Raw genomic sequence first — 21,111 nt, 5'->3', positions numbered from 1 at the left:
TAACCATACACAATTATTTCAGCACCACCCCTGCAGTTTAGACCCCATGACCAATGTGGCCACAGAAGGAAAAATCCCAATCAGTAAAAGTTTCAAAGTTTTATTTTATAACCACAAAAATTAATGTCATGAAGACTGTGCTCAAAATCAAATTATAAAGATAAATCTTTAAAATGTCGAAACAAGTTTAAACAAATTAGCATCAACACACATAAGCATTCAAAAAGAATAATACATATCATTAAGGAAATTCTCTGTGTAACAGAAATATATCTCCAATTGGACTGTTAGCATTTGTCAAGCCATATAAAGCACATTATACATTTCGGGGTTTGACATGGGTTGTCCCTACAGCTAACCAAATTAGGACATGCATGTGTGGGAACGGGCTAACATGCTTATGTTATACCCCTGCTAAGGTCAGCATTCAAGGATACTTTATCAGCGAAGCAAGTAGATCATCAGCAAAGCCTAGTCAGAAGCATCATCTGGGAAGTGCAGATAGAGTTGCTCAGTGTCGAAGGTTCTCAAGAGCCAAGAAAAGGCTGACTAAAGCCTACGAAGTCCACCCCCTACTAAGAAAACCATAAGACATCTTGATTTGTCAATTCAGTGCCCCCACATCATACAAAAGAGGGAATTTCCAATGAGAATCTGTGACATGTTTTCAGGCTGCAAAAGTACGGTATTTTCTCAGGATAAGTCTGAAATCATTTCCTCGTTCAGTGTGAATCTAAAGTCAGAATTTTACTGTCACTTGCAACAATCCAAATTCTTCCCAGGATGTACAATGAACTTGTCTCAGTCCAATGTGAATCTGCTTGAAACAAATTTACTTCGTTATGTCCACAGGCCTAAATGTTGGGGTCCAAGGTCACTAAAATAAAAGACTCTGTATAATTGAACAAAGAGCTATTACTACTCATAGGAACAGAACATAATGGAACAAATTCACATTAGAACAATGATTCCCCACTTTTAAATGACTGCAAATACTAGCTCTGCAGGCCTAGATATGCTTACACAAGAAATATAAATGCTTTACTATAAGTTTTAATAAACTCACATAATATGTAAACTTAGAAAATCAACATTGCTAATATGCCATACGAAAGAATAAAACATTACATGATAAATTGCAATACCTTTTAAGGCATCATGTCAGACATATCAGAGAAGTGCATTTATTTTTATGTTTTATGCACACTTCTATTTAAGCTCCTAAATCACACATTAAAATTAAAGAATGCAAATTCATGTTAATGTTGGCAGTTAATCTAACAGTTAATCTAGTGTCTAAAATATACTTTGCCATCATTTATTTTTCATTAGCACATTAATAAATCCAGTGGGCACCATTGTGAACAACAAATGAAAACAAACACTTTTAAAATACCTACAACTTTCTATGTAAGGCTGTTAAACATGAGACCTAGTTTGTCCTCTTCTGTTGACCTCTGGGTCACTAAAAAGGACATGCCAGGGATCGCAGCATCTGTCTACATCGAAGTGGTGTTAATGTGTATGTGTTGCCATTGCCTGTGTGGAGGAGACTTGTGTGAGGCTATTGAATGTAAATTAAGCCCGCCGTGATCTTGAGACAACACCAATCGCGCAGAACTCGTACTCCAATTGACATCCGGTCGTCTGCATGAATTTGAGTTTAGAAGTGCTATAGTTAACGCGTTTTTAAAATCCAGGAGCAGCAGTTACGCTTCCTTAAGGTCTATATTAGAAATACAGTCTGCGCATCATGATTAAGAAAAATGCAGGAACTAATAGATGTGCTTGAAATATTAAAATAATCAGTGTATATGAAACTCTGAAAGTACAAATAGTGCTCTATAATTATCTAAAATTATTAATTCTCGATTATAGGAGCCACTGCAAAGCCAGAACAATCTTTCATCAGAGAAGCCCAAGTACATTATAGTCATTAATTTTTATCCTCATCAGGCGTGCCCTACCTCTCTTTTATGTGACCTTTTTTGTCTACAGCATAGATTTGCTCCCTGATTGCTCTCAATGGCGCACTATTCAAAAGAGGAGATGGCCCTCTAGTGGCCTATATATATAGTGGACTTGTTTTTATGGTACCCGGGGTTGTTCCATCTCATTTGAGCAACTGCTTAGCCTGCTAATTTCATGTTAATTTCTTTCATCTGCTATGTGGCGCTGATAATGTTTCAACCGGTAGCCTCAACCAGTGGTAGTGGAACAATTTTCAGAGTTCGCGGTGCTGCCATCAATGTTACATTAGTAACGTTATAAAGCACTTCAACATCTCGTCGGGTGTAATAAGCACTATATAAATGCAATTACAATACGATAGTGATTCTGAAAAATCCACGTTATTTATAAAGAACAAGTACAGCATATGAGCCACATCCATTCAGCAGCACAGTGGTAAAGATATGTAGCCAGTGGTGCATTTTGGGATTACCCTGCCGCCAAAATATTACTAAAGCATGATGTGGTAGCACACTGTCATTTACAGACAGTACATTTTCCCTTAGCACAGCCACCAAACTCGCACGGTCATGCTGTTTTACTGATAAAACAACATAGAGTGCACATGATAATATATGGAAATATTTCATTTGCAAATTACCAAGTAAGGTTTCTTAATTTGTGTTGATCGTATTAAAATCTATGTTCCGAATCCACCTTAGAATTACAAAAACAATTGTTTGTGTGTTTTCCTAACTGTTAGCATATTTTGAAATAAATTTATTTTACAGGTAATTAGATTTTATTGTGTGTTAGGAAAATAAATTGGCATCCCTACCCTTTCCATTCACACTGCCTGTATCCCTGCAAGATTGTCAGATAATTCACTTTACAAAATCCTCTAATCTAGAAAAGTAAATACCAACCTCCAGGTTAAAACAATAAACAGCAATTTGTCAGGCGACATCCTGACATTTGACCACAGTCTTTGAAGGACAACAAATGTGACAAGATAAAAAAAAAATGTAAAGGCCTCTTTATTGCTCGTTCGCCTTCTGCAGCGCCCCCGCACCCTTACCTGCAGCGCTTACCCTTAGAATGACTGGTCAAGATGTTTTTTTTACGTAGCAAACTTAATTTGACTGCAGTCACAATAACCCATCCAGGGGTTACCGCCTTAAAATGTGAAGTATTCTATTGATAAATCGGTCTCCATCAGTTAATCCATATTTTAATAAATTTCATAGATTTTTCAAGAAGCAGTTGATTTATAGATTCTTTATGTAAAGTGTTGCGTTATTGGTGGATTTTCAGTCTTTCAACTTTCAAAGTGGCAAAGATATACTTGCTGTATTTTTTATTTTTTTTATTTTTTTAAGCACGGTTTTTTCCAGTACAGGTAATTGTAATGATTTGCACAGTGTGTATACCTCAGTTAACGCCTTGGCACTGATCAACTGCTGATTGGATGATGGGGCCTAGTTGGTACAGAGGAACATAAAGGGCATCTGCTAGCTTGTTGGGTTATTTTTTTAGCAGAACATTTCTTGCATGCCAAGTGCTGTAGACTTAAAAGTGTCGACTGTCTAAATGTGTTACACGTGCCCTAGAGGCACTTGCCAGCAATGGAGAAACTGTTGGTTCACAGTGGGTCTTAGGCAGTACTGCATCTAAACAGGGTGTAAAATACTTTAACCTTCAACACGCATTTAATGGAGCTCAGCTCCTAGGCTTGCTAAATGCGAAGGAACTTGCAAAACAACCTAGATTCAGATCAAACAGGGAAGAGCTAGGCATGAAGTTTATTTTTGAAGGAGTATCATTTTTTTATTTATATTGTGCCTCCAGTTGTAAGTTCAGGTGCTTGTTTCTAAGTTAGCCTCTGTCTTGAGAGTGGGAGCCAGAATACCTCAATTTGCTCACTTCACATCATCGGAGACAAGTAGGGCGTCCCCAAAACATACGCCGTTACAAAGCTTAACTTTATATATTAAATAAGGCACAAAGCTTGTAGCACTCAGTACCTTGAGTCCCTCAGCGTTGATTTGCTGCACTTTATAAGTCCTTAATTGATTGAAGTATGAGGTAACAGTTCTTCCAAAGGGATGTGTATTATCTGAGGGAAACCTTTCTTGGGGAAACAAAAAGGCCAAAACTTGGCAGACGTGGTATTGTGCCAGGGCAGGCAGCAGTACGGGGTGAATTGTCCAGTGTCTTTCAAGTGCCTGACCATCACGTGCTGCACAGGTGTATCTTACCAGCTATAATGCAAACTAAAGCTACATAAGTTCTATCCGCTGTAGTACATCTGGCTGGAAGCTGTGGAGTAAACAGATGTCTTACCAGCTTCTGCACATTCCTTGGAGAAAAGCTGCATATAACTGAGCAGGTCTTCTGAGAGGCAGGTAACAAGCATTGTGCATGGCTGCATTTTAATAGCTTGAATATGATATTGTGCAGAAGGTGGATTTCCAAACTAGGGGCCAAATTTATCAATATTTGATGCAGCATGACAACTTGCTCTGCTGCATCAAATGGACAAAGCAGGAATGCACCATATTTACTTATATATGCCACAATCCTGCTCTCTTACTGCGCTGGAGCACTATGTACTGACTAGCACCAATGCAGGCACCCTTCCACCCTGTTGCAAGGGCACCTTAGTTAAGGCAGGATTGTTTTTGTGCAGAAAGGGACACTTTCCTGCAGACAAATAATGCTTAGAATTGTTTTCCTCTTTCTAAGTGTGCTGCAGAATGAGAAAGAAATTTGGAGAAATAAAGTTATTTCTCCTAGTTGTGCCTCTATCAGTAAGGCATACAATGTTGACACATTCACAGATTTAATGCACCAAAATACATGGGTGGATACATAGGAACACCCACTCTCCACCCATGTAATACCTTTCCGGCACAGAGTAACGCAAGGCAGCGACTTGCACATGCACGGTACCCTTGTGTGGCTTGGCAAATCTGACTTAAGGATTACGTTGCATTTGTGTCACCCTGCATGACGCAGGGACAATTCACTCCTTTGGTAAATCTGGGCCTAAGTAACTATCACTGTTACATAACAGATGCAGCAACTAAGCCGCTTAATCCAGACCGTATTTGGTTCTTTTTTCTGAGTCACAAAGTGTCTCATGGTGGACTGAAGTTAATTGCATCACTGAGCAGGAGCAGCCCAGTGTTAATCATGTATCTGTATTTAAGTGTATGGTACATAGTCTGACAGTACATACAGACCTGATGTCTACGATGCGTGGGAGAACTGTTTGCCACATTAATTACACTACTTACATACATAAAGCGTGATCCAAGCAGGACAGACGGTGGTAAGCTAGTACAAACCTTAAAGTACAACCTGCCTTGGTCAAACTAAGCTTCTACAGTCACTGCAATGTTACCACTACCAAGGTCAAACATGTTAATTGATTGTCGTTCTTAGAATGTCTGTGGACGGGATGGGTATTCACTTTATAACTTGTTTTATACTGTGACAAATGGCAAAACGAAATGGCCGAGTTCAAAAGGGTATGATGAAAAGAAGCAACCCAATTTAAAGGAGTTTTGCTCCAGGGCTGAAACTCCCTGTATGTGTTTCAAAAATAATTCGGACAGAGCCTTCAAATACTTTTTGCAGGATGGAAAGTCCACAGTGGGCAGGAACTGCAAACACTATTTCATTTCTGTATAGACTGGTGACAAATCGGTTACAAAAAACTGTTTAAAACATTAATGAAAGGGGTACAGCCCCCACCATGGGTGGACCTGGGGAAACCTGTCAGTGGGCTATGGTGCATAGTTAGCAAATTACCTATGCATTGTTCCCCTCTAAGTACCAGCATCTTAATATCAAAACCATATTTGTCACCTCCACTGTGATGACTAGTGTTTTTATAAGCCATGACCCATGCAAATGTGCAACATCGCCACGAGAAGAGAGTGGTAAGCTCCATAGGTTGTATAAATGTGCGAAAGGACATCAGTACAGAGCATAACAAGGGTTTGTCTAATAAAGGATGTCTAGTGCCTGGCAGGAGACCCCACAGATTTGCATATTACAGCCACTGGCTCTTATTTAGAGGTGCTCACAGATATAACAAGAATTGGCAATGACAATAAGTCTGAGTTTGCAATGCTACTGCAAGCAATTTAAAACCGAGTGAGACACACCGTAGGAACCTGGACAAACGGGAAGAGTGTACTATTGTTGTAAAGTAGTCCCTCATGTAGTCCTGTGCAAGCACTGGAGGCAGATGGATACACCCAAACGGGCAATAGCATTAGGTGAGTGGTGAATGGTCCACTGGGCTGAACCAGGCTGTGATTGAGAAACGTCTCTAACTAAGTGCTGAAAGAGCCAATGATTGAAGGAGACCGACTCAATTGCCACTTTTTGTATATTGCAGGAATAGGTCTGTCTGACAGTTGTACTGTAAAAACCCAACCCTAATGGTCATTGAGTTATGCAGTATTTGGGGCAGTCCCCCAAATGTAAACTATTTGTAGATCATATGCATGTAATATAGCTGTAAATAGTGTCTCTTTAAAAAGTTTTCAATGCAACGATAGAAAATCTATGTTTAAATTGTGTATAGCTGGGTCGGCTTCAGTGCTAATGTTGAACCTGAAAATCCATGCCAGGCGTGCCTTTAACAAAGCGCACTTGAAAGCATCAACTCCTTACTAAGTCTTTAAAGCTGTGCCGACTGCCCACACACACACATTTGTGGGGACCTGTGTGCATATCGCACTATTATAAACCTGCACATACAGAGCACATTACTTGTGCTTGACCTGATTTTTTTTCACAGTAAGTCAAGCATTATTTTATCAAAGTCTGATTAGAAGTTCAAAATCACGAGGCGCCTTTGGTGAACTTTGAAACTGGTAGGGCAAAAATACCCCAAATTAAACAGTAAATCCAGAAAGGCCAATTTCCTCCAAGCGAGTTTGGGGCAGGAGCTTAGCTTCAGGGGCGGGGTATTTGGAGTGTTACACCCCCTCTAGTAACAGTATTATTTAGTAAATAGTTTAGTACAGGAGTTTACAGTCAGATATGGTAAAATGTCTGTCGGATTTCACCTGGTATTAATAAATACTCTCAAACAAAAACACACACACTTCTGGTCTGAAGGCCTTAAAACATGGATCTTTTACAAAATACTGTATTTTAAGTATCCCTCACAATCCGCACACCTTTCCCTTTCGATTGTTCCTCAAGCCCCCCTCATGCACTGCTTCACATATTATAATTAACATGATGGGGCAGCGTGGTACCTACCAAGCTAGGCCCCTTGTTAGGGGCTAGGTGAAGCCAGAATTATGGGGGATTTACCACAGAAAAGTCTGTCTCCAAAAATTGGAGAAACACTGCATTAAGCAGAACAACTTTGGCATAAATAGGCTAAAACGCCATTAGGTCTGACGGTGCTAATAACATTTTTTAATACTTTAAAGGTGCGTTTGGCAAACTTTAACCTCCGCAGAGGAGTTTGGGCTCCCACTTCGCAGGATACAGTGATGAGTTTGAAGATCCAATGGGATGGAACAAAAGTTAAACAGATCTCATAACTGCAGGCCATAGACAATGGATCCAGTAATATTTTATAATCTCTTAAAGCAATGCTGCTATTGAGTTTACAGAATTTGAGACTAGATAGCAGACTGGTTACACTACTCTTACTTGCTAGGGTCCCCAAAAGTAGTAGTGATGGTATTAAAACCGTTATCAGTTTAGAAGATGAGGTTTCTCCACAGGAGTCATGGAATAACTACAACAGCAGAAAGCATGCTCTGGCACCAAGATCCACAGTAAGCCTCCTGTGCTCATCATAAAGTATCAGACTAATAGCTTTAAATACGTTTCAGAAATGCAATCCTTTTGTCTCCAAACATAGGTTTGAATGTTTTTGATCATTACACATTTTGCTAGCAATTACAAACTTTTCATTTTGAATAAATACTCTCAGTACTTCAGAACCTTGACATTTTCATTAAAACCACTATTTTTGTCCCGAGATATCAGATTTTCATTTTTTAGCTCACGTTTGGTCGACAAAGTGCAGATTTTCCCCACCCATAAGCAAAGTATAGCATGCATAATTTAAAGGATGTCTACAGTATGCCAAGTATCAGATTATTGTCATATGTAACAACAATTATGTCAAGTGCCACATTAAGCTGTGTGGGCAGCATTATCTCAGGAATATCAGGAGCCATTTTAAGAATGTGTATAAAATGTTGAAAGGTTAGTAAGCACTATGCCACATCTAACCATAATTATGCATGGGATGCCCCAATTTGTACATGCCAGCTGCCATTATGCTTATGATAGTCTCAATTATGTCAGTAATAGCCACAATATTATCTTGTATGGGCACCATTTGACCAGCAACATCATTATGCCAGGCACATTAATGCAAAGATTCCCCACTGTATGTCAAGGATGAGCCAGTGTTACTCTAGGGGTAATAAGAATGTCTAGAATATGCACAATATATCTGGGATGGCCACTGTTATGTGTAGCAGCTACCCAAATATTGCCACCATTGGACCCGTATTAAAATAAACACAGATGTCAGACATGTCCTCACCATCCGTTCACTCAAACGTTCATGTGTGATCACAGACCCATAACAGGTTTAGAGGTTCTTTACTTCCCTCTTTAATAGCCTTCTAACATCAGAGGTGCTGCAGGCATTCTCCCAGACTGCAGCAGGGGCAGGTAGAATTTGTATTGACTGAAAACATCCACTTATCTGCCCAGGTCAATGACCATTAATGACAACGTCTGTCAGTCGTATTCTTGCACCGTGAGAGCAGGATGTTTTTTTGTCAAATGACACTGTTTGATAGTCTATGATTTAGTAATGTTAAGCTTCAGATGAATTCAAGGGTAACTTTATAGGTCTAATTTAGCCCTCCCCAATATATAAATATATATGTACACACAAACATATCTATTAACACACATACTGAAGGTCACCAGTAGGTATAGATAGGACCATGTTTCCATTAAAAATGTTTTTTTGACTTGCCTATATCTTTGGAGCCATTTGACAAAATCTTCACAAAATTTTCCCAAAAAGTGCTTCAGTGGATTTTGTTGTGCATGGGAAGTTTCAGGGTGATCAGTCAAGCAGGGGCTGAGAAAAAGTGGGGGGGGGGCAAAAAAGTGCATTTCACAATATAATTCCCATAGGGATTTTAGACAAGACTGCAGCCAGAACTGCTGGATGGAATTACACCAAATTTGGCAGAAAGCTAGCTGGGTCAGAAAGAGTGCTTTTTGTTGTTTGGTGTAAATCTGTACAGTAGTGTTAGAAATGGGGTCTTTGGTTGACAGTCAGGTTACCCCCTGTTCAAGCAAGGACCCTCACTCTAGTCAGGGTAAAGGAGAATCACCCTCAGCTAACCCCTGCCTACCCCCTTGGTAGCTTGGCAGAGCAGTAGGCTTAACCTCAGAGTGCTAGGTGTAAAGTATTTGTACCAACACACACAGTAACTTAATGAAAACACTACAAAATGGCACAACACCAGTTTAGAAAAATAGGAAATATTTATCTAAACAAAACTAGACCAAAATGACAGAAATCCGACATACACAAGTCAAGTTATGAATTTTTAGAGGTTAAACTCAAAAATAGCGCTTAGAAAAAAAAATGCTTCGATGAGATGTTAACACGGCGTCGTGACGGAGTCGTTCCCAACAAGCTGACACCAGCGGCGCCGGACACGGAGTCGTGTAGACCCCCAAGTACAGTACCTTTGGTGAAGAGTGAAAACAAGCCGATGCGCGAAGTCGGGAATCGCGGCGCCTGTGCGAAACGTTGAATCCGTGCACTTCCCTCTCCCTGCCCTCGCTTCTGGGGTCCTGAACCACCCAACTAGGAGTGGCCCCCTCAGAAGACAACATGGTAGGGGCACTGTTAGCAGTAGCCCCTTCCTCCAGGTCAGGGGGGACACCCTGAACCTGGCCTTCCAATCCAGGGTCTGTACCCTTAGATTGCTCTGGGGTCAGGGGTGAGTCTTTCTCTCCCCTTCCCCTACTCTCAGGGTTCTGCACCCACCCCTCAGGGAGAGTACCCCTTGAAATCACACCAGGAGGGGTGATTGGGCAAACAGCCCCCCCCTTCAGGTCAGGGTTTATCCCCTGCACCTGATCCTCCAGTCCAGGGTCTGTACCCACAGACTGGACCACTGCCTGGCAACCCAGGAATTCCTGGGGGGCATACCTACCCTTTTTGAAGTATTAAAAGAAAACTAAATATAGATATCTAGAGGTGCAAAGGGTTTGTGAATAATAACAATATTGTGCAGGGAAATGCAGAGCTCTCATTGGCTGCCAACATTCCAGCCAGGAAGTGGTGGCAGCCATCTTGGGACTCAGCTTTAGCCAAGTCCCACAAAAATAGATACAAAGAAAAAATTAAAATGGGCCAGGGTAGGGACAACCTGACCACTTAGCTCTGGTTTTGGGGTCCCAGAGGGACTCTTTTCCCTGGGCAAAAAAGCATTTTTTTTAAAAACGTTTTGCCGTAAAATCGCGGTGGATCTGCAAATACATGGCAATTATTTTTTTTTAAATAAAAGCAGTGCGTGCGTCTGCACTTGTTTTTAAGAAGCCCCCAGGTGGGCCAGGTCTCGGGGGGATGTAAAATTTAAGGAGGGGGTTGCACGGGGCCCCCCTCCTAAGGCAGTTTTATACCCCGGGGACCACCACCTCCCCGGGTCAATTGTTAAATTATATGTGGGGGTGGCACGCAGGCTCCTCGCAGCCTTTTGACTGCCACCTCCCTGGGGCTAAACTAATTTTATATGCAGGGCTGCGTCTCCCCCCCCCGCAGCCCAGGGGACTTCCACACCCCTGAGGCTAAAATAAAACAGTAAGGGGGGGGGTCCTTTGTGGACCCCTGGACCTGGGGAACACCACCCCCCCAGGACAAAACGCAATTACCCCTTGAGGAACCAAAGAATGCCCTGGGGACCGCCCCCTCCCCTTCCGCAAGGCTCCCCATGCAGTCTTCTACTCTACAGTTTTAAAAATAAAATGGGCTCCAACTATTAGACTGTAGGTTGAAGGTTCAAGTCTTGGTTTCTCATTCTGTGTCTGTTTATTGAATAAGTCACTAGTGGCATAGTGGTTAAGGTCTCAGGATATGGCACTGAAGGTTGTGGGTTCTAGTCTCTGTCTCATTGCAGGTATTTTCATACTACAATTTCTTTTCAACTTCAAATCTTTAAGGGACATACTGAAAGGTGATTTCACTCTTCCTACTTGAGAAATGCATTTTCTTTTAATTTGAATGAAAATAGCTCATTCTAAGTATATCATGCATCAAAGGCTGAAAAAGCTCTCACACTCTACCTCTGTTTCTCTCTGGGTGGTTATAGGGACTTGGCCTCAGCCAGGCCCTACAGCCAACCCCCCCGCACATGACCTAAGGCTGTGCGCAGAGCTTAGTTGGATGCTTATAGGGGTGGGCTGCAGGCCAGGCCCTGTGGCCAACCCCTACCGTGTACAGTCGAAGGCCGTGCATGTCGCAGGATTGGGTGGTTATAGTGGCTTGACTGCAGGGCCTGGCCTGCAGCCAACCCTTGCTGAACGTGGCCAAAGACTGTGAGCGGCACAAGGTTGGGTGGCTTTTGGGGTTGGCTGTAGGGCCTGGCCACAGGTCAGTTGAATTAACGTATTGTAACGAAATTCACTGAAAAAAACAAGTTACAGGGACGTTAGTTAGGTGATAGAATTATAGAAACTCACATAAAAAAAACAAAGGTTACAGGGACTTCAAAGTTAGGTTTTGAATTTACTCGTACAAAACTTTAGAAATTCACCACAAGTTAATTTCAAGTAATTAACTTGTGCCCTCTCTAAGCACTGCTAATTAACCCAGATATTACAGCAATCATGACATCTTTTATAAGATCATTGATAATATTACTGCAACATTTGTTGTAAAATTATTCATTAAAACACTGTGCATAGCGGGGGTGCAAATTTAGTTACCGTAGGGCATGTGTTATAGTTACATGAAATAACCTATAATTTGTGAATTTTAAAGTTATGTACGAGTAAATTCAGAACCTAACTATAACGTCCCTGTTACCTTTGTTTTTTTAAGTATATAAATACACACACACACACATATATATACTGTATATATATATATATATATATATATATATATATATATATATATATATATATATATTCATTCACTGGGGGATAAAAACAAAGGTTTCAGGGATGTTATAGTTAGGTTCTGAATTTACTCACACAAAACCATAGAAATTCAGCAGTGAAAGTTGGAGTTCTTTGAAGAAACTATAACTCCCGCCCTAAGGTAACTATAACTCATGCCCTTGTCATGCGCAGTTTTCTTATCAATAATGTTAATTCATATGTAGCAGTGGTATCAAAGATGCCATACAAGATCTGATCAATGATATACTATGTGGAGTAATTAGCTTTGCATGGCAAAGACACAAGTTATAGTTACCTTAGGGCACGAGTTATAGTTACTTGAAAGAACTCGAACTGTAACTGCTGAATTTCTATGGTTTTGTACAAGTAAATTCAGAACTATAATGTCCCTGTAACCTTTGTTTTTTTCAGTGAATTTCTTTTTTTTAATTTTTTTTTTACTTTAAGTAATGTTAATTACCATTCAACCCCTGCTGCACACGGCCTTCGGCAGAGCAAGGTGGGGTTGCTCCCAAGGCCTCGCCTTCCAGCCAGGCCTTGCAGCCAAGCCCTCATAACCATCCAACCCCGTGCCACGCATGGCCGTTGGCCATGCGCTGTGCAGGTTGGCCACAGGGCCTGTCTCTGTCAGTGGATGTGCGAGTGTGTGTCTGTCTGAGTGGGTCTGAAAATCGGTGTGTGAGTGGGTACATGAGTGTCTGAGTAGATGTGTGAGTGGGCTTCTGAGCCTCTGTGTGTGTGTGTGTGTGTGTATTGGTGAATGAATTAGTGTATGAATGAGTGTGTTTTTTCTTTAAAATTTTTCCATAATCATGAATATTTTGCAAATAATTTTCAGAAATTTGTGAAAAATCACGAATTTCCACAAATATTGCATGCCATGATGCAAAATTATATTAAATCTATAAATTGCCCCTAAAGCACCCCTATCTAACACCCCTGGAGTCAAGGTACCTTCACCCTGACCCCATATGTCACTTTCAATTTGAATTTTCACCCCAGGGGACTGTATCCCGTGAAATAAAATGGCGGTCACAACTTTCTAGTCAGGTTGTGGCCAGCCAATTGCAACGCTTCTTTTCACACGCGTATTCGTGAAAATTCACACATTTCACAAAATATTTGTGGCTAGAGATATACAAATGTATTAACTCCTAAACTACTGAATGGATTTACACCCAATACCAAAAAGCACAATCTGCGAACCGGCAGCTAGCTTTCTGCCATTGGTGTAATTCTGTCCAGTGGTTAGGGCTGTAGATGTGTTGACCCGTCCTATGGGAATTAACATGGGAAACGCAATGTTTTTGAGCACTCTTTTTCTCTGCCCCCGCTTGACGGATCACCCTGAAACTTCCTGTGCACAGGCCACTTTTTGGGGAAAAGTTTGTGAAGATTTGTCAAATGGTGCCAAAGCTATAGGCAAATAAATACACATATAGATATATATAAATATATATACATATATATATTTTTTTAAAAACATTTATCTGCCTGGGTGTAGATGCCTGCTTACCCTGGAGTTTGGTTCGAGTCACAGGCTGCCCAGGTGGGGAATAATAATGACAGGGGGAGCAGTATGGGGGTAGGACCCACAAAGCAGATGATAGATAATGTTAATAATAAGCCTGTGATGCTCTGACACCCCTGGGTCCAGATGGATGTACGACTTGATCATTGAAAGGGGTGCTTCCAGATTTTGTTCTCTGACTATGGACTGCTCCTGCCCTACAGCTTTCTAATACTTATATAGTGAGATCCAGCCTGCACAAGCTGTCTGTAGCTCACTCTGTGGCCTGTGGTGTGGGTGGGTGTGGGCACATTATACATTGGCCTCCAGTTTGCTGATTCCAACTGCTTAATACAGAGAGGCCCAACGACTGGGAAGGTGCTGCTCCATGGGCTTCTCACTGTGGTCCTGAGTCTAAATACCATATTTTGGCATCACTTTTATCCTGCTGATATTCCCCTATGAACACTCAACTGGGGTAGAAAACATGGGGGCACCACAAATCCAAATCTTCACCGGCACAATCCAAAATGTATACATTTGCGATCTCGGTAACTGACGCACATCGACCGCCAGGATACACGGGTCCATTTCTCCATCCCCTAAACGTAGGAGACAGTGGAAGGATTCTAAGCCATCTGGGTCAGTACTGGAGACCAAGATTTGAGGAGTAGAGGTCATCTCGCTCCTCAAAGACTTCTGTAATGTGAGCTACCACATTTGAGAATCTGAAAGACGGATCTCTAAACTGGAGGATGCAGTTCAGGGGTTCAACTCCACTGTCCTGTAGTTATCTACAACGTTTAAGGCACCGCTGACCAGGGTAGAAGATGCCCATAATAAGGGGAAGAGAAATAACCTGTACTTCGTGGGGTTCCTGGAGGGGGCAGAGGGCTCCAATCCAGAGGCAAGTTAATGACATCCTGAATGTCCAAAGATAAACTCCCTACATATTTTGTGACAGAGAAGGGCCCTCCTATCACTGGATCAGACACCCCAATCAGGGTGCCAAATCATGCTTGCCAAACTGCTAGAGACATATGTGCATGGGCAAAGGAGTAACTGCTGTTCCAATCTGCATGCATCATGATGTTTATAGACTAGATGAGCCATGTTTAAAAATAAGGGTGCTACTACTGGATTGTCGAACAAGTTGAGAGCCATGAAACATCAGTACAACAAAGCAAAAACTGATTCATGACTCCAAATCCTCCCTTTTTGATACCGCGGAGGCTGCCTGGGACTGGGCATCCTTCTTTTACTTGCAGTCTTACCCCTGGACAGGGCACTGCTTCATCTTAAAAAAGACCCACGCAAACGGGATCACTCCCGTCGGTCTTGGCAGGCGTAAAGGGTCACATGAGAGGTGCAGCTAGACTAGGGGAACACTGGACTCATCTGAATAGGAGGGGAGCTGCACAGCTCTTAATAGAGTTTTGGGATGGGATCCCCTCACCTCTGGGCATTGAGATGGCAGACAGGATTGGCATAGACCACAAACAATGACTGGTTCATTGAATAATTTTCCAATGTTATGTCAGCAACAATGTATCCTGTATATGGTTCAAGTGCGAAAGCCTCAGTCAACACATGGGATGGAAGGGGATGGGCAAGCCTTACACCTAGTTCTTAACTTCCTTGTTTGGGTTGAGGTGTAAGGATGGGAGTTGTTGGGGAAAATAGTTGTGTATTGTCGTCTAGTTGGATAGTAGTCTGTTTTACATAGTATGTGCCTTGACTCTGCTTATTATTTATAGCTCTAGGGAAGTTCTTCAGATGATGAGGCACATGCAGATCATCTCTGATGACCTCTACTGGCTAATTGCAGTAGGCATCACCATTTCACTACTCCATGTTACTCTCCCGAATGCCATGGGTTCATGGTTATGACATGGAATGCCTATGGTTTGAATCACAGCATCAGTACAGTGGCAGTGCTAAGGTTTGTGAAACAACATACTCTTGCAGTCCTTATATTAGAAGAAACTCACTTATTGGGTACCAAATGTTCATTGTTTGCCTGTATGAGTTATAGATATATAATGTGGGACACACCATAGGAGCCAGGGTACTGGTGATCCTCCGTAAAAAAAAAAAAAAAAAATTCTCTTTTACTGTATCTCATTCCAACCACAACTTCATTGGCATATACCTAGCCAGTGAGCGATACCTCGAAGGCCACCATTTTAGTTTAGTTCCTCCACTATTCCTCCATAGATGGCCAGATCCGCACTTCGGCACTTCGAAAGCTACTTTTTGGATTTCCCCAGGGGGTCACCATGCTGGGGGAGTCTTCATCCAAACTATTTACCACATATAAATCAGGAAAGGAGGTAGAAAGAAGCTCTCTCTGAAGTTCACTCAGCTTCCTTTGTCCAAATGCCAATAACCAAAAGAAGTGAATCCTCATACCATATAAATCCGGATTGCTAACTGAAGGGTATCTCAGTGAGAAGGCAAGAAAAGAAATGTGAGTTCATATTACCTCATATCTTTAATTCCTATTTATTAGTGTCCATTAAAAGGACAAGGTTAAGATTTTAAAAACAGGTAATGTTGTGAGGATCAGCAATGAATCCCATGCAACTAAAATTAAGGGTGACGTGTTTCAGCTTAAAATGATCACTCAGGGTCCATGGCTTTCACCCGGACCTACTGTTAATTAGATTACCTGTAACTTTCAAGTAATCTCCAAATGTATTTGATTCATGGTTCAACTAGTGCTGCTGCATTGAGAGCACAGAAGGGGACCTCAATGGGAGCTCTCCCTCTATCCGACCACAGGAAAGGGCCTCTGTTTTTAGAGAAGTGCTCAAAATATTCAATTTTAACTCTGATTTCTTCACTTGCCTTCTCACTGAGATACCCTTCAGTAATCATTCACTTGGATACCGGGGCACTAAAGTGAAGAGAGACCTTGTGATGATGCTACCCTTGAAATCACACACATTGGTAACATTCACTGTTGAGGGTAGAATATGTGGTTGAGGGTCTGTTGAGAAAGCTCTGAGGGCCTGGAATGATATGGCATGAGGGTTCACTTCTTTTTGTTATTGACATATGTTGTAACTCAAGAAGGTTGCATCTGGTCTCCAAGTGAATTTGTCCAAGTCTGTATTGGTGGCACTGAATGGGGACACAGGGTGGCGGTAGCAACTACCAAACCGTAGACTTAATGTGTACATGGAAGGGTCGATGTTGTCCTAGAACCTAGTCTTATCTGGACTCTTAATCTCAGCACCTGGATGCTCTAGATGAAGCAGGACCTAGCCACATGGGGCCACACACCTGTTGAATATACTGGGAAGGGGAGCCCTCGATAAGATGATGTTCCTATTGAGTCTCCTGAATGTGATTCATAATTTCTTGCTGCTTATTCCCCAGAGCTGGTTTCAAGTCTGGCTCTCCAAAAGTGGTTCTTTTTTTATGAGCAGGTCAGTAAATTCACCCAGTTGATTTATTATGGAGGGCTGGGTATGGCTAACATAAAAGTGTATTACTGGGCATCTCAGGCACTGGTGCTGAATGACTGGTTGTGTGGAGGGTTGTCCAGCCTTGCTTTTCAGTTGGAGATGGTGCTTGTTGGCCTTGACAAGATTGTTGGTATCCTGTGTAGATCTTCTGTACCCTTCCAGAAATTACCAGAGTGGTCTTTCTGCCCTCGCGGTTAGCCCTCAGGTGGATATGATGGAAGCAAAAGATCATGCTGGACATCCTCCTCTGGCAGGGTTGCTGGCCGGACCATTGCACACATGAAGAGTTTCATAGAAGGGATCTCATCTGTAAATCACAGGTGGGAGACATTTTGCAAGGTTCACAGATAGTCTTTCAGAAACCTTCAGCAAGGGTATGACTTTTTTTAAGTTTAGGCACAGATGGGAAGCAGACCTTGGCCACGGCATATCAGATAAAGAATGGGACCAAATGCTATCTCACATATAAGAGGTGTTCCGGAACACACGTCTGAAATGTACACAAATAAGCTTTTTACACCAAACCGAGCTCTGCCCTTAGAAAATAGAGACATGTTTGTAGGTAACACTAGATTATGCCTTAGATGCTCCACCCAGCTGGCAGACTTTATCTACATGGTATGGGCTTGCCCTATGAAAGAAAGATTCTGGTAATGTGTTATAAGCCATTTGAGTAGGTGCCTTGACTGGAGCTTGGAATTATGTCCTGAGATATGTCTGCTAGGCGGAGTTCACCATCCGACACCCAAAAGAGCAGGTAATAAACTGACCTTGCACTGGCTATAGCAAGAACATTTTTAGCCAGAACCTATAAGGCCTGATACATGCTACATGGGCAGTGGATGTGCAATACTGGCCTAGGGTGAAGGAGGAGGCTCTACTGAAGGAGGAAGAGGGGTGCAGGGGAGCTCTCACAGACAGTGCCTATATAGATGTTAAGGGAAGCCTCCCAGGAATCCATAGACTATTCTAATCCCCCCAGAACTTGGACTGAACCTTACCCTGAGCCCACCACTCCTGACCTGGGCCTTGGGATTGATAACCCCCTGGATCACTCTTGGTAAAGTACCCTAGATCTGAGATTACTCAATTCATCAGCTCTCCTACTCACATGGCTTACCTAATGAAGGTGCACCATGCTGACAATAGAATCTCTAATATAAATGAGATGAATGTGGATTGTTTGGTTTTGTAATTGTTAATGTTTTAAGGACCTCAACTTTACAACAATTACATGAGCTGTATAAATAGTAATATTTCATAGAACAGCAAATTATATGTCGAAGTTATGCACTGCAAGATTGCCGTCAATAAAAAGAGGCTTTAAAAAAGCGATCAGGTCCCAATGCCTGTAAATTACTCAAGTATGAAAAGGGTACAGTTTCGCAAAAAATTCTCACAAACGAATACTTACTCAGACACTAACTCTCTGATTGAATGTCTTTCACGGATTCTTTTGCTAGCTTACTTACTAACAACCTTAATGGCTTATTAGTCGACTGCCTCTATATACCCTTCCTTAACTCACTCATTTTCTGACACTCACTCACTGAATGTTTTCGTTGCAAACTGATTAACTGGTTTGCTTTCTGGGTTTTTGACCTGATCTCTCACTGACTTAGTCACTAAATTATTCTCTTACAAAACGGCTCATTAACTCACTTAGTCTTTCCTTAACTCATTTACTAATTAGGTCTTATGAGCAGACTGATTATCTTTAACCCACTGGCCACATGACTCAGTTACTCTTGCATATTCCTTCCTGCATCACTTATGTACTCACTAACTGAGCTGCTTACTTGCATACTTGATAATTTGATGAGTTGTTCACTCAACTGACCCAATAAAGCTTTGCATAAGCCCCACTCATTTGATGTCTCATGAACATTTACACACACTGTGAAACTCATTCCCAACCAGGCAGACAATTGGGCACATTTTGACAGTCACACTGACGCACCAATTCCCACAGCAACATCTTTGTAGATATTCTCCCCCACACCTAGGGGGGGGGGGTGGGAGCACACTCCCAGTGTTGCCTTAGGTAAGAATGGAAAATCTGAAGGGCATGTAGTAAGGCAAAATGATCTAAGAGGTTACTGCCATCCATCTGTTCAGCAGTACCCTATCCCAACTTAACATGAACATGTACCTGTCTTTGAAAGAGCACAAGTGTTCTCAGTAATTCACAATTACTATATCTGCTTCAATGCAATAGACTGCATTAACATCGGAAGCGTACTTGGTTTTAAATTAATTATTGTACTGGCAGTTACTTAGAACACATTACTGTTGTTTTAAATAGCTTGTCCTATGGAAATCCTTTCTCTAAGGCTGGATAAATACATAGTCCTCTAGATTGATATCACACAGCGTTAATGTATTGCTTTTGATGCAGATATTTTTCCCTTTTCACAGGTAACCTATCATTGGACTCCAAAGGTTCTCCTCTCAAAGTCTCTGATAAAGCTCATGCAGGCTCACTTGCAGAACCTTCAGTAACCTCCCCAGAACCCCTACCAGTGTTAGCTTCCTCAGATGAGTCTGTGCAGACGCAGCAGCCCTGTTCAGTCAAAGTCTCCATGTCATCTGACATCTGTTCTGGGTTTGCCAACGATGGAGTTGATGTGCATGGACATTCTGGCCAAGGTGATCTTTCTTTAGGTTTCATACTTTATGCTAAACCTTTATGGTGCATTTTATGCAATGATAATGAGGCGGACCTCGGTCCACCTCAATATAGTCTCACATAGCATGTCTACAATAAGTTAAAAGTAAAGACCTTGGAAAGTGCATACAGCATGAATTGAACATGTAAAGGTCATTAACATTTTTTAACTTTAGAACTGAATAAGTGTTTGGGAAGAAAATGTATCAAATTGTTCTCTTTCCTTGAGACACTCTAGGCTGTGCAACCGAGCCTGAGAGTGCTGGTGAAATTGACAGCCTATCTGTCTCTTGGTTACAATGTTCATTAAGACGTACTTTTGGAAATACTTATGTATGGTAACTCAAAGTGAGAAATTGTGCTTTCTTTCGAGAGCGTGATTTCTTTCACTTGAACTCTCCCAGACAATACGCTTGTCAGTTCTAACATGAGATACCAAAATTCTTGCTTATGTAGGCTTTGTTTGACCTAGCCCGTCCTCAGTGAACAAAGTGCTGCACGTATGCCAACCAGTTTTCACAAAATCCATTCATCTGCTATTGTTGCAAGATTTTACATCACATGTACTTCTCGGCTAGGCTGAAAGTGTGTGGATGGTTACCAAATTTGCTTTGCCTGATACTTTGGGATATCCGATGATAGTAGGCTGTTCTTTACAAGTGTCTTTTGTTTTCTTCCCTTTATATTCATTCACAGGCTGGACGGTTTACCATCAAACACCTGAGAAAGTGACCTTTAAGTCTAGTAGCAAACCTCGTACCCGATTCCTCAGTGGACCCGTGTCTTTGTCCATCTGTTTGTATTTGTTCTTCTATATTTAAATGCAGTTCATCCCTTGCAAACCTTTTATTTTTTAAGTTCATCTTTTTCTCTCTCTAATATTTTTTGACAGCTTTAGTTTTTTTTTTCAACCGCTTCCTTTTGTCCCACATGTACATGTCACAACAATGCATTTTTGTTTTACATTTTTTCTTCAAAATGCTTTTGTGCACTGCTTTTGGCTATGCCTGGACACCAAAGGCATGTGTGGAAGAGCTCATCTTTTATAGTGTGAAGTAAAATTTTACTCTGAATGTGTCTAGACTTTTCTACTTCAAGTAATGTCAATTTTGGAAGTTGAGAAGGGCCCATCCCGATCCAGTGGCAACAAAGCGAAATACAACATTCTTTACAGGAATGGTCTCTTTCACACATGTTCGGACTAAGAAGACATGCATGTAGAAGGCATGTACAGTCCAGAAGGTCACAAACCATGTAACCTCTGTGGAAGGAATGTATGAAAGTACTTTATTAATATT

At 41.5% G+C, this 21,111-nt stretch overlaps 1 protein-coding gene across 2 annotated transcripts in view; it reads left to right on the top strand.

Annotated features, from left to right (window-relative positions):
• Window positions 1-21,111, top strand: part of WNK2 (WNK lysine deficient protein kinase 2) — a 637,481-nt gene that overhangs the window by 559,673 nt on the left and 56,697 nt on the right. Inside the window, exons 23-24 of one of the 2 annotated variants that reach the window (XM_069206414.1) lie at window positions 19,564-19,794; window positions 20,510-20,608. The exons of the other annotated variant lie outside the window; for it this stretch is intronic. Of the exons in view, the coding sequence (XP_069062515.1) occupies window positions 19,564-19,794; window positions 20,510-20,608 (330 nt within the window). The remainder of the gene's footprint in view (window positions 1-19,563; window positions 19,795-20,509; window positions 20,609-21,111) is intronic. 2 annotated transcript variants of the gene reach the window in all.

Source organism: Pleurodeles waltl, chromosome 9 (assembly GCF_031143425.1).
Source record: "Pleurodeles waltl isolate 20211129_DDA chromosome 9, aPleWal1.hap1.20221129, whole genome shotgun sequence".
NCBI classification, from domain to species: domain Eukaryota; kingdom Metazoa; phylum Chordata; class Amphibia; order Caudata; family Salamandridae; genus Pleurodeles; species Pleurodeles waltl.
This window is presented reverse-complemented; position numbering and strand designations above follow the sequence as displayed.